Source organism: Anguilla rostrata, chromosome 1 (assembly GCF_018555375.3).
Source record: "Anguilla rostrata isolate EN2019 chromosome 1, ASM1855537v3, whole genome shotgun sequence".
In the NCBI taxonomy this organism is placed as follows: Eukaryota; Metazoa; Chordata; class Actinopteri; order Anguilliformes; family Anguillidae; genus Anguilla; species Anguilla rostrata.
The window spans coordinates 71,561,404-71,575,842 of NC_057933.1; the positions used below are offsets into that span (position 1 = coordinate 71,561,404).

At 46.3% G+C, this 14,439-nt stretch overlaps 2 protein-coding genes across 2 annotated transcripts; both read right to left on the reverse strand.

The window, feature by feature from the left end:
• Window positions 1-24: 24 nt before the first annotated feature.
• c1r (complement component 1, r subcomponent) lies at window positions 25-7,199 on the reverse strand. The gene is made up of 13 exons (XM_064311089.1): window positions 6,923-7,199; window positions 5,927-6,146; window positions 5,643-5,826; window positions 5,421-5,561; window positions 4,450-4,652; window positions 4,003-4,180; window positions 3,246-3,313; window positions 2,934-3,012; window positions 2,560-2,694; window positions 2,315-2,389; window positions 1,939-2,147; window positions 1,257-1,477; window positions 25-699 (listed from the first exon to the last, which is right to left on the reverse strand). The coding sequence occupies exons 1-13, from the start codon at window positions 6,946-6,948 to the stop codon at window positions 336-338; spliced, it is 2,103 nt and encodes a 700-aa protein (XP_064167159.1). The 5' UTR covers window positions 6,949-7,199; the 3' UTR covers window positions 25-335.
• Window positions 7,200-7,452: 253 nt separating this feature from the next.
• Window positions 7,453-14,001, reverse strand: c1s.2 (complement component 1, s subcomponent .2). The gene is made up of 11 exons (XM_064309573.1): window positions 13,730-14,001; window positions 13,283-13,481; window positions 12,259-12,439; window positions 11,637-11,759; window positions 11,217-11,410; window positions 10,756-10,906; window positions 10,429-10,544; window positions 10,103-10,169; window positions 9,390-9,524; window positions 8,896-8,970; window positions 7,453-8,719 (listed from the first exon to the last, which is right to left on the reverse strand). Exons 1-11 carry the CDS (start codon window positions 13,735-13,737, stop codon window positions 7,887-7,889), a joined length of 2,082 nt encoding a protein of 693 aa, XP_064165643.1. The 5' UTR covers window positions 13,738-14,001; the 3' UTR covers window positions 7,453-7,886.
• Window positions 14,002-14,439: the final 438 nt, after the last annotated feature.

Genomic DNA, 14,439 nt, shown 5'->3' on the forward strand with positions numbered 1-14,439 from the left:
GAAAACATATACCAGTACCAGCCATTGCATTGTACCATTGCACCACGTGATGCAGAATTAAACAGTGGACTGGTGCCATTTAATTCTTTTACCAAGGAGGAAAATGAACATTTTGAGAAGTATCACATGCAACTGTTCATTATCTGTGTGTTCCAACTAGCCAACAAAAACATAGCTGAAACATTTACTTACATCTCAAACCTTTAGCGATTACATTACATTTCATTTTCAAGTGGCTTATTATTGGGACATTATAAATTGTACTGTTGTTGCAGCCAAGCAGTTACTGGTCTATCTGGCAACTAAAATTATGGTTCACTTGACTGTTTACCTCTTTAAATTTCCTCCATTGTTTTCTTTATCCAATCAAGGTAATTCCCAACACGGGTATAAACCCCGTAAACACCCGTAACCCCACAATTAAAACCCCAGCTAACAATCCCAGCAGCCCAGTATGGCTCCTGGTCCTTCTCCCTCAAGGCCAAAGCTCCTCCACTGTCCCCTCGGCAGGTGTCCTTGGTCCCCTCTGGGAATCCAGCACAGAACATGTTGTCAGTCAAATCGGGGGCTTGTCTTCCAGTTTTTGTTTTTTCAGCAATGGAATCTCTGCATTTGCCTTGATCCACCAGAGGGAGCTCCAGGTACTTGAGCGTGTTACTGATGTAATGGTCCTCCGTCACCCCAAAACCTGAGACCACCCTGAGGCGCAAAGAAATTACACAGAACTCAGAATGTCAATAAAATATAAGGTCCACAATTAAGGGAAAGATAAACAATATGGCAACTAGATTATTAAACCTGTTACAGATGAAGACCTCCTGGATCTGACAAATGGTTTATCTAGCCTGAGTCAACAACTACTTCATATATGTTGGAAGCTGTGAATGCTGTGGTCCTCAAATCCAATCTACAACAGTTGTTTAGAAATGAGAATGTGATACCCCTGGGGAACTGTGCCCATCTACTTACAGTGTTTAAGTCATGGGCCTTTATAGGTTTTTGTGCATTCCAATAGGGGTATATATATATATATACATATGTGTGTGTGTGTGTGTGTGTGTATATATATATATATATATATATATATATATGTGTGTGTGTGTATATATAAATATATTTATCACTGTTGGGATGCATAAAAACGTATACAAACTACAAAGTCCATGTATATATGTGTGTGTGTGTGTGTGTGTGTGTGTTCAATGTAATACAATGCAATTTAAAACAGTAATGAAAAACATTTTTTTGATTCTTACCCCATTTTGCCCCCACTTTGGTATTTTGCGCCATTCGCTGGAAGACACAGGGGCATGACAAACTTGTTAAATGTGAGCGGCTCGTGAAGTTTGATCAGGGCAATGTCATGGTTGAAGTTAGTGCCAGATGCACTATTGTATTGAGGATGAGGATGAATTGAGGCAATCCTGAGGTGAGAAGTGTTAAGGAGTCGTTCCACATCATTGCTTCCCACATATGCCTTGAGAGAGAGATATATGTATGTTACACTTTAGGCATTTGGCAACGCTCTTATCCAGATGGACTTTAATCAGATTACATTCTTTGCATATAATCCATTTATAGAACAGGGTTTTTTATCAAATCATTTCAGATTATGTACCTTGCTCAAGGGTGCAATGGCAGTTGAATCTAACATAACTTATAAACTTACAACACTGGGCCTGGGAATCATAATTTTAAAAAAAAGGTTTTGAATTGCATCCATAACTATTATGTGATTGGCTATTGAACTATTATATACTACATGGTTATGGCTAATTTTGTCAGAACTTTTTCATTTGGTGCTAGTTTCAGTACAAGATATATTTTTTAATACGAATGCCCTTGTGATTTTAACTTAAATACTTTGTGACAATCAGGCTTGCAGCGACGCTGATGAGTATGAGCTGTGCGTCTTCTCCTTGCCCAGCCCTCACATACCTTCACGCTGTCCACACTGACGACCTGGTTGGTGTCATGTGTCATCACGTTGTGGGCTGCGGTGAGGAGCCACCGATCCCCAATCACAGCCGCTCCACCCCTCCCAGACAACACTAAGAAAACCTGCCAAGGAAAGGCTCCTTCTGGTGCATCTGCACCCCCCATCACCCTCTGGAAGCCCTCGAAGGCGACAGTGGGACGGCCACAAACTGGGGGGTAAAATGCGATAAAATAGTCAGAAGTAAATGGTACTGTCAACAGTGCTGCTGCAGTCATTTGCGTTTGCTTTCTATCAAGCCTTAGTTGGTCAGTTTAATGTTCTTGGGCACTTACAGTTTGTGTAAGAGAATGTGTCAGTATTGGTTGAGCTGGTTACCTGGGAAACACTTGGGGATGATGTAATTGCTCTCGTGGTCTTTCCACTTCCTGTCTGCTGCGCATGTGTAATTTACTGAGAGAACAAGGCAGACAGGAAATGAGAACAACCAGACTGTATATTATAGCTTGATTGTTACATATACAGTAGTAGGAGACAAAAGTGTAAGATGCAAATACAAGCAGCAGAAAAATCTTTGCTCAGTATCACAGGTATACGGCAACACTGACAAAAATAAAACTTGCCCGTTGCTCCTTTTGCCAAGGAGTAAAATGGTTCATTGCAGCGATATTCAATGACAGAGAGGTACTTGTTCTCGGCACCAGATAGAAATGATACTCCTCCATTCAACAAAGGAGTTGGTTCCCCACAGTCAATCACTGCAGATAGAGAGAGAGAGAGAGAGAGAGAGAGAGAGAGAGAGAGATGTAATGGGAAGAAGGGAGTGGAGGAAGCATTTTGTCAGACGTATACAGAATAACTAAGTATGTTTCCTAAGGCCCATGTTCATAGTGGCAGCCCATGTAATAGAGTACATCAGCAGGGGCGCCATTGTATTATTTGTTCACTGAGAGTACTCTTGGCTCTTCCCCCTCCGCATCTGAGAGAGAAGGCTCACCGTGACACTCGGGGAGAGGAATGTGCCATTGGCCATCATTCTGACACACTGAGAAGTAGCTCTGAATCTCTTCACCCCCCTGTGAGAAGAACAGAGGAACGTGGATTAGTCTACTTGCAACTTTCTAAACCACTGACAGCGTCCTCCCCATAACCCCACAACACATTGAATTACTGAAGCCATGCTGACAGCCTCCAGCCTACAATATTCTGACTGGCAAACAGCCTTCAACACTAGATTGTTCTGATTGGCTGACAGCGCCACAGCAACGGTACACCCTTCTGATTGGCCGACAGCCCCCACCACTCTCACCATCATTAACTTGTAGCCAATGTCACACCGTACGGAGATGTAGTCCCTGTAGAGATACTGAGGTGAAGCTTAACTTCTGCTCTTTTGAACTTGCACCTGACATAAAGATTGTTATTTAATATAGCTAAGACCCTATTCACTCATTTGGCAACATTAACACAGACAGTTGTTACTCTTGGCTCATTTACTGCACAAATTCAGAATCATTCATCTCTGCTTTGACTTGACTTAAGTTGATTTTAGGCACTGTGTTGCCAGGTTCACTCATGACACATCAACAAATCGAACATGTTAATTCACACCCACTTACTACCATCTCAACAGGTTAATGCATGCATGGTCTCTGCATTTGCTTGATTTATCAGATTTCACTGTGTTGCCCGGATATGTCACAGACATACTATTCTGCCACTATTTCAAAGGTTGCTGTTGTATCTACAGGTACATCATTTAGTGGTCTTAACAAGTTTTAGTTTCTTTTTTTATATAACGTCATATATTGGCCATGGTTCAAAGCCCATTTGAGCGCTTCGACAATCTCCGGTAACCCCCTACTATGTTACGTGCAATGATGAAATTTATACGCTCACAATACTTAATTCACACTTTCGCAATGCGACTGTCCTCATCACTACACACGCCAATCGCTCTTCCTCCCTAACTTTCCCTCCCTGCCTTCATCCTCGTTGTTTCTCTACAGATCCTTCCCTTATTTCTCTTTCTCTTTTTTTACGTTCTTGTCTCTCCCCTCCCTCGCTCCCTCGCTCCCTCCCCCTCTGGCCCTCACTGTGTGTGCTGTACTGCATGTGCCAGCCGCGGCTGAGCCCCTGCAGGTCAGTGTGGTACTCCAGCTCAACGCTGTGGGACTGAGTGTGAATGACTCCCGGACTCTTCTGCCCGCACAGCTTCATAGGGTCTTTGCCTGGGACTGACACCTAAGGAAGGACACAAAGAGAAGAGGAAGAGGGTACCGGTTCTCAATATTCTTATTTTGCTGATACTATTCAGTACCCAAGGTGGAAAAATCCAGGTTCAGGAAGTAAAAGTCCTCCCCAGTATTTTGTTCCAGGCATCTGGATTTGCTAATTAGCGCAATTCTGCAGCCAGGAGGTAGCTAGAACTAATTAGTGAAATCAGCTGGCTGAGTGTGGCGCACGCACGCACACAGACGCACACACACACACAGTGCAATGTAGCGCAGTACCTGGAGCCAGTGGAAGGGACATATTCGGTCATCCTGTTCTATAGTCTCTATGTGGAACAGCCCGGTAAAATTGAGAGTCACGGTAAATCCGGGCTCCACTGAGATGTGGTACTGACAGGACAGTCCGTGGGGGGACGGCTGGGGGTATCCCGGACTGGACAAAACTCCCTCTGGCTCGGAGAAAAGCCCCCCTCCGCAGTGCACTGAGGGAGAGACAGAGACCCGTGCCGTACTCAGCAACGTCGTATTTCGTCCCTTGCCGCCGTTTACTGAATTAAACTGTTTGTCTAATAAAATGCAGCTTCCTGTGCACGGAAGCCAATGATATAGAAGAAAATAGATTTTTGCCAAATCATATAAGAAAATGATTGACGGCCGCTCTGGTGTCTGTGTAAGCACATAGGTAGAGCACTTCTAGACTGAGGAAACAATCTGCTAGATTCAGCTGCCCCCTGTGACGTCTGGTGACCAATGGTGAATTTATACCTCATCAAAGGTTACCTTAGAGATGTCTGGAGCTAACTGTCAAATAATCACTAGCTTGCTAGCCAACGTTAGGTAGCTAGTTAGTGTGGTGTTTCTGAATTACTGCAAGTTACAATGTGTGAGCCTGCTCTCATGGGATTATCCATGGAGATAATGGGTTAAAAACACTGCAAGTTAGTGTTAGTCTGCTTTGAATTGCTTATTTTATTTTTTAAACAAAACTGACATTGCAGATAAGTCGCAGTCAGCAGCAGATGACATGCAATTGCCATCCAGCATGAATTACATGTGTTTCTGTGACGTCAGGGGAGGACAGGACTGTAAAATTCCTTTATTATTACACAATGGAACAAGATGGATGATTTCACCCCACCTCTCCATCTTTTCCCACTTTATGCCATGTCCCCTTCTCATTACCTCAATATCTTCTTCCGCATTCCTCCATCACCTCTCTCTTTCCTCTCCAGATCAGAGGCGCTACTCACAATCACAGGTTCGCTGGTCGGGTCTGAGCTCGTAGCCATGGTGACAGGAGCACAGGTAAGAGCCCAGGGTATTGTGGCAGATCTGAGAGCACAGCGGTCCCGAGCCATCGTCCGGTTCGGGCAAGGCACACTCGTCCACATCTGCGCGGGACACACACTGCAGTGTTCACAGACAGCCAGCGCTCCCTGAACATCCGCCCTGCCACTCACAGCTTACCGTACCTATAGCCTGATAGAAGGCCGAGAAGCCAGTGTACTGGTGGGGCCCAGCGTTGGAATCATCGGTCTGAAAGATGACATGGAGGTGGTTGCCTGGAGACAGGATGGGTTCGTTGCCAGGGTGGTGACCATCTACGGAGTTCTTCTGGCCGCAGAACTTTCCCAACACTTTCGCCTTGTACATCACCTTGAAGGTGGAGGGACACAGAGGAGGTGAGGTTTGTGCTCACCGAGATCAGTGACAAGATGGACACTGGCTCTCCTCCCACCCCGGTTTCCCAACTGACCGTCACAGAGTCGTAGTAGCAGTCGGGCGACGGCTCGACGTCCAGGTCGATGAAAGTCAGCTTGATTCTGTAGCCCTCGGGTACAGAGAGGTACCATGGCTCCGACAGCGAGGGGGGGTACGGTTGGGGGTGCAGGGGTGACTGCAGTTCCCCATGCAAAACAGCCTCGGAGGAGGCCCTGGGGATCGCTAAACCCCAGCATTCATAAACGCAAAGTAGCCTGAAGAGGTGAGAAAAGTTTTGACTCCGCAGAGCATGTTAAATGCTACACTCAGAAAAGATAAACACTCAAACATTTTAGTTGAAAGAAGATTTAAATGTTTTGACACATTTGCATATATGAAATGATGTCGTGTTGGCAGCAGTGTTACGTGCCAAATGTATACTCTATGAATAGTCATAACAGGTTTACATTCCAAACAGAGTTTTTGAATTTCCAGGAAGGCTATTAATGCTTAACTTGTACTTCACTTTATTTATTTATTTATTTATTTATTTATTTTCAAAAAAGGAGTTTTAAATATTTTACATAATTATGAAAGGCAACACGCTCAAATCTCAATTGGAGTGCTGCTTGGATCTTATTGATTAAATACTTCAAACAGAAATGGACGCAGTCTTTTTTCAGCCGTATGTGTTATAAACAGACGCGAACAGACCTAAGGAACTGAATAGTTAATATCAGGCTTTAAGACTGAAGTGTTTGGCCGCAGAGCTTTCACAGGTGAAACGGATTAACGTGCCCCGCAGTTACATACATCAGCTCTAAACCTGGAAGTACGAGAGTTGTGGGAGGGGGGCAGACATACACACACATACACTCCACAGTGCATGGCATTACTGAAACCACAGATGAGCGAGGAAGAGCGCTCTCCATATGCATCCAGGTACAGGTACTGTATGTCAATGTATGTACCTTCACCCGTGTACTCCCTGCACGCACACACGAGGAACAGTCCCCACGGTGTCTGAAACGCCATCGAAAAATAAACTCACCAGACTACTGGATGGATCCAGGCCATGTTTCTTAACAGAGTAGAGCCGACTGAAGTATGCGGAAATGAGGAGCAGCGTACCGCTAGCCTACCACATACGGTGCTGATTACCAGGGCTGTCAGACTGAAGATCTGTGTGAGACGAGTAGCTCAGCGGCTCCATCGAGAGTGATTGGGATGCGTGAAGATGAAAGTCTAAAAGTCGCTTCACAAAAACAGCACTATTTAATTTGGCTGCGGAAGACTGAGATTAGGCAGACAGCAGGAGAAACCAAGGGAACAAGAGAGACCCTGCCAGCGCTAAGGGGTGGGAGGGAGGGGGGAGGTTTTAGGCAGGCCTCTTCCAGTAATAGGTATTTAGAAATTTCATTTGTTTGTTCACTGAGGGACAAATTCCACAATCTCGCTCTCTCTCTCTCCCTCAACATCTTTCTGTTTTGATATTGACTTTGATATTTACTTTTCACACACGTTCTATCTCATAACATTGCAAAAGCACTACATTGTATCAAGGACCACATTACAAATGAATTGGTTTAGTTTAGTTCTTTAATGAACAAGGTTTCTCAGAGAAAATAAAACAGTTGGCAGTAGCAGTTTAAATCACAGTAATTTAATCACTTAATGTTCTGAAAACACAGATTCTGATTTACTCCTTTTTCATGAACCCACTGCTGCAAATCACTGATTTCACACAAACCGAAAAAAGATCTGGCCAAAAATCTCTCAATTCAACAATCAGCCTGAATCTCTCACCATGAGCCTTAATACAATCATCATACAAATCATGATCCAGTTCAATCCAGCACCCAATCAGCGATTGAAAAATTCCCTGCTCACATCAGTCATTACTTGCAGGTTTCTGTGTTTTCTGATACACATTGAGATCATACAGCGGGATCATAACGAGACATAAGCACATTCAAAGATAATGACGGAACTGAAAATTGTGCAGATAAGAAGGTCTATTCGATTTCGCTCTTCTCTCTCTCTTCTTTCGCCATCGTCTCCTTGATCCAGTCCACGTAGTTTTCCACTTTGGTGTAGTAACCCTTGTCCTTGCATTCCGGACCCCAGGACACAATGCCGTGCAGGCGGTGCGGCCCGCTACCCACACCGAGAGGGGGGACAACAAAGGGCCCACCGCTGTCACCCTGGCAACTGTCTTTCCCTTCCCCTCCGGCGCAGAACATGTTGCCCGTATAAATCATTGCCTTATCCTGCCCTGGATTCTTCGGAACTTCGGAACACTTTTTTTGGGAGTAACCTATGATGTCGGCATAAAATAACGCCAAGCTCACGGCTTTCTTCTCAGTTCTACCCCAGCCAGAGACCGTACCCACTTTACCCTCCATCGACCCTCCGTTCTTCTCTGGCAGGCAGACGGGGAGGAGGGCAGGCCCCAGCTCGGCCCTGGACTTCAGTTTGATCAGAGCGATGTCGTTGTCGTAGTTCACGCGCACGTCCTTACTTCCCTTCTCGTAGGCAGGATGTAATATGATCTTTTCAGATTCCAACAGCACCAACCATTGGAACTTCTCCTTTACGTCCTCGAGACTGTGGCCGTTTTCGATGTCGGACGCCCCTTGACGGAGGACCAGGCCCCCGTAAATGCGCATTTGCCCTCCCTCGTGGTTCTCCACCACGTGGGCAGCCGTGACGGCCCAGCGGTCGTCGATCAGGACCGCCCCCCCGTTTCGGGAATAGAGCAACAGCTGCCAGGGAATGTCCCCAGGTTTCGCCCGCTTGCCCCCGTAAATTCTGCTGCTGACGATCTCGTTCTCTGTCTTTCCACATACTTAAGAGAGGAGGAAGTGTCATAAGGATTACATTTATTTGAACAAAGTAGCTGGATAATGCACCTCTGTAAAATTACCTGGACCACTGAAATGCTTTAAATATGCATTACTCCGTAAGCAATGGCTTGTACCTGCACCTAATTATGAGTGATAAAGATTTTACAATATACTGCACCTGGTATACATTTTGGCAGGGTAGTTTGACCACTTTTAGACCGCCAGTCACCTTGTGCATCACAGATATAGGGGTCTAAAGCAGAAAGTGAGACAGAGTGAGGAGGCAGAGAGAAAATGAGAGAAAATCCATTTACACAGATTAGTATATGGATTCACAAATCTGCAAATTAATGTGAGAATACGCACAAGAACAGCTGCAAACTTGTACAACTAGACAACCTTAATGTGCGTTGCTATACATACCCGACAGCTGTACATTACCTTGGTATCTAGACGAGCTACCAAAAAATAAAAACTTCTGCTCTGATTTTAAGTCAAGCCAATGTCAGAGGTCATTGGCACAACTCAAAAACTTAAACTCAGAAAAATAAAAAGTGAAGCTCAAAATAACTGACAACGTCTCAGATCTATCCAGCCGTCAATACATGCATTAGGTGGCTGCAGCCGACTTCTCTGGTGTCAGTTGGCGGAGAGTGTAAATATCTTGCTCACCGTTTGGTTCTAGCGTGTAGTACTTTGTAGAATTGCACTTGAATCGGACCTGAGCCTGGTACAGAGTGCCATTGCTCGGGCCCGACAGCTGGAGGAGCTCGTCCTCAGGAATGTCAGGGATGCCGCAGTCTACGGCTGAAGGGGGGAAAGAAAGAGGAAGAGAAGAGAAGAGAGATCAGTCACATCCACGTAGAGTGCAGGGGTACCGGCACCGAGACTCTATTCAGTCCACCGCATTCATGCCGCGTACATAGTGCATGGGCACTGGCAGGGATGTCCGGTTGAATGCGAACTGCTGCACATGAACACCGACTCTGAGGATCGATTGCACAGCACTGAGAGGAAACAGCGATGCATGTGCAGCCAAAAAATTAGGAGGCACGCTCAATGTCAGCTTTAATCTAATGCAGCATAGATACAAGTCATAGATTTTTTCAGTCATAGATACAACCTGAACACAAAAATACGAAAAAGGACAGATAAATAAACAAAAAACAGCAATTAATTAATTAATTAATTAACAAAATCCTGAATTCAAGTCAACTTAACAAACAAAATAAGCAATGCATAATACTGTGTAAGACCATTAACATATCAACAGTATTCACATCTTCATATCCCTCAGAATAAAAGTATCCTGAATATAAGGCAAAATCCTGGGGAACCTCCTGATTCATTATCATTATTATCATCACAATCATGCCTTGACTTACTTTGGCATGGGAAGACCGGGCTCCAGATGCCGGTACTCTGACAAACAGACCTGTACTCCTGGTCATTCTACAAAGAGAACATTGAGACAAACCTTCACATGGGGCACGCTCCAGTAACCAGTATTTTTTTTTGTTCTGAAAGTGTTTGAGTGTGGACGTCCAGAAGATCATTAAGCTCAAATGGTGTCCTAGCCTACTGGGAACATGACATGTCCATACACATAGCCCGTGGCATTGCTGGGACAGTGTTCAGTGCATGTTGTATGGAGGGTTAACTGTGTTCTTGACAGACTGTTCCCTCGTTGCTGTTCTACGAATATACTCACAGAGGAAGAGGAATGCCCAAGGTCACAGGTCACAGTGACTTCCTCGCCTTGTCGATATTGGGGCTTCTGCGGGTTCACCCTCGAATTCGGTGTCACTTCACTGGGACAGGTCTTTGCTGAAATCAATCATCGGTTTTCAATGTTCAGGGCAATCTGTTTTGATACTCAACCTTCCTAAAATATTGCTGTGTACACCCGTCATGATGTAATGACAGTCATCTTAGTTTAACTTCAGCTTTAGCATCAGATATCTATAACTATGGCAGTGTGAAATGCCAGTGTGATAAGAACCCTCTTTGATTGGGATCTAAACCACTAGGCAGTTACCTGTGGTTTTGTAGCTGAGGAGAAACCCGCTGTTGGTTCCGTCTCCATCCGAGCTGAAGAGGATCTCGACCTGGTGCGATCTGGTGAGGAGCGGGGACGGGGGAGGAACGTTCCCACAGAAGGGTCCAAACTGATGAGTGGGGGTTTTAATCTGTTCGCAAGACAAGCAAGAAACACGGACTTTGCATTGCAAGTCAGAAAGGCCAGGGGTCAGAAAGCAAAAAGTCCTGCCATGTGTTTCTTCCATCCATGAACTCGGCCAGCTGATTTCGCTAATTAGTTCTTCCTCAGGTGTGCTAATTAGCAAAGCCAGGTGATTGGAATAAAATGCTGAGGAGGACTTTTACTTTCTGTACCTGGCTATTCCACCTCTGGCTTTACAGCATGCAAACTGAAGTAGAGTTAATGTCTAAGCAGTGTTATTCAATCAGAGACCGACAAACAAATTAAGACTGACAAACCATCACAGAGTCGATGCACTGGCCTTCCTGCCCTTCCTGAACGTCAAACTCCCCCGTGAACTCCAGGACCAGCTGCAGGTCGTCCTCCACCGCCAGTGTGTGGGAGCAGAGTGCGTACTGAGGATACGGGCCGGGCCGACCCGGACTCGACACCGTGCCCCGGACAGAGCCCGAGAGGTCCACGGAGCAGTTCACTGCCACGGGAACAAGAGAGGCTGAGCACAGCAACATTCTCTCCGTGTCCTTTCTTCAGCTACAGGGTGCTTAACTGACGTGAGATTATCCAAGAAAGGGTTACAAACGGCAACAGGAACAGTTAAAACCACTATATGACCAAAACCTCTCTCTCTCACTCTCTCCCCCCTCTCTATCTCTCTCTTTCTCTCACTCTCTCTCTCTTTCTCTCTCCCTCTGACGTACCTGTGCAGGTGTGATCGTCCTTCTCCAGGTAGTAGCCCGGCCAGCAGGAGCAGCGGTACCCTCCGATGTAGTTGCCGCAGAACTGATTGCAGGCGTTGTCGGGATCCGCGCACTCGTCCACATCTGAGACCACAGGACGGCATTAACGCGTGGGTCAGACGAACGCGGAGGACGCTGATACTATAAATGCGGTATGAAATTCACAACAGGCCTGACTGTGCTGGTCTCCGAGGCCCTGGACGAGTGAAAGGTAAATGGTAAATGGACTGCATTTATATAGCGCTTTTATCCAAAGCGCTTTACAATTGATGCCTCTCATTCGCCAGAGCAGTTAGCGGTTAGCGGTTAGGGGTTAGGGGTTAGGGTTAGGGTTAGGGTCTTGCTCAAGGACACTTCGACACGCCCAGGGCAGGGTTTGAACCAGCAATCCTCCGACTGCCAGACAATCGGTCTTACCTCCTGAGCTATGTCGCCCCTTCATAGCGAAAGGTGGTACGGTGGTACAGTGAGGGAGCTAGTTTTAGAACAGTGTGTGAAAGCCGCGGCACTGAGCCCTCAGAGTGATCATGGCTAGTGGACAGCGCTAAAGCGGCTTCACTGCGCCTTCCCCGCGCCACCTGACCTTGCACGGTGTAGAAGGCCCTGAAGCCGCTGTGTCTCTGGGTGTTGGAGTAGTCCGAGCGGAACGACAGCATGAGACAGCCCGAGATGGAGGACCGGAGCGAGGGATTGACGGAGGACTGGAGCTCCTCGTACGACTTGCGGCCGCACAGAGAGACGAGCTTCCGTTCGTCGCTGGAGATCTGACGCAGGGGGGGGGGGGGGGGCAGGGGGGCAGTAGGGAGAGAGGGGTAAAGACTGAGTTCATTAATACAAAAAAAAAGGACTGCATCATCAAAACTCAAAAACTCAACAGTTATAACCAATAACCAAAAACAACCTGCTATAACCATGTACTCTCTGAGCTTCGAAGAAGAAGGGACCAGGGAACCAGCATTTCTACTTTGCAGGAATCCTTATAATAACAAATACGACAAATGCATAGCTGAAAAAAATTGTGGGGTCAGTTAGACTGTCCTCAGTGGGAGTAGTTCTTCCTGTTGTAATGCAGCTCTGTGGATTAGTGGTTCACTCTGAACAAACCAAAAGAAGGGAAGGCATACCCCCCTCTCTTCCAGGGAAGACATACCCCCCTCTCTTCCAGGGAAGGCATACCCCCATGAAAAGAAAATATATTTCCCCAAACATTGAGATCCAACATAGTGCCATTCTTGACAGTAGACATATTCTGGAAGTATTTTAAACATTTAACTACACATACCAATGATGTCCAGACTAAACACTGACTGCTTAGTAACAAGTATGCATTACAATATAAAGAAATATGTTGCAAAGCATACCCATTACTACCACTTTGGTCTCACTGGCATATAGCTGAACACAACCTAAACAAATGTATTATTACAAAAAATGACAATACTTTGGTATGCATTAAAAATACATTTGGAATGCATATACACGCAAATGTATTATTTGATATACTACAGTACATTTTTAAATATCCGGAATTATATTGCCATTTCACGAGGGTACCCACCACGGACCTTCCAGATACCATCCCCAGAAAGCCCCTCCCTCTGACCCACCTCCACTGCGTCCTGCTTGCATTCGTCGCTTTCCTCCAAGTCCAGGTGCGTGAAGGTGAGATAGAGGGTGTGGCCAGGGGGTGCACACCTCTTCCACTCAAGCTTGGCCTCGTTTGGGTACCCTCTGGGGTAACCGGGGGACTCCACCCACCCCAAGAGGGGCAGAGAAGTTGACAGGGGCAAAAAGAGCACTAGGAGGCTGTGAAAGAGGGATGGTTATCGACATCATATTTGATATTAGACGTTCACCTAACGGGCGTCAACAGACAATATTTGGGCGCACACGCACACAAAAAATCAAGCAACGTAACCAGAGCGATATGAGGGGAAAAAGCGAAAATCGCACTGCGGTTTGTGACGCGAGGAGGTAAATAACTGAAAGCAGCACGGCCACAGTTTCACATTAGTTTAAAAACTGAATGAAATTGAGAAGACGCGCGAGCATACCTGATCATGGCGAGGACCCAGTGGAAATCAGTCTCTGCCGCTAAACTTATTATCCCTCTTTCTTTCTATTTCTCTCTCTCTCTCCTTTTTTTTTTCGAACGCGCAAGTTGTCTTCCAAAAATCGATCGGCGTGTGTTTGTTTTTCTGTCGGGCACACGGAGTGTTTGCCGTGGCAGGGGGGGGGGAGGGACACAGAACGCAGGTGTAGTACGAGAGACGCAGAATACAGTAAGCGTGCGGTTAACTCTCTTCGGCACCTCACTACAGTGCACAGGAAACAGAGGCCGCGCTCGCCCACTGCCGAACAATGGCAGAGGGGGGGAAAAAAAATTCCCTTGAGAGGAAAAGGGCGGACCTGAGCGAGAGGAAGCGCCGCGCCGTCTCGCGCTGCGAGGGCCGCCTCCCCCTACGCGGCACGAAACGTCGCGTTTTAATAAGCTCTGGTTGGGGGGCGACGTAGGCTCAGGAGGTACGAGCGGTTGTCCGGCAGTCGGAGGGTTGCCGGTTCGATCCCCCGCACTGGGCGTGTCGAAGTGTCCCTGAGCAGGACACCTAACCCCTAACTGCTCTGGTGGATGAGAGGCATCAACTGTAAAGCGCTTTGGATAGAAGCGCTATATAAATGCAGTCCATTTACCATTCACTCTTATTGTGCCACAAAGCAGGCATTTTGAGCAGTCTGAGTGGGTGGATCATAAGCGTAGATAATG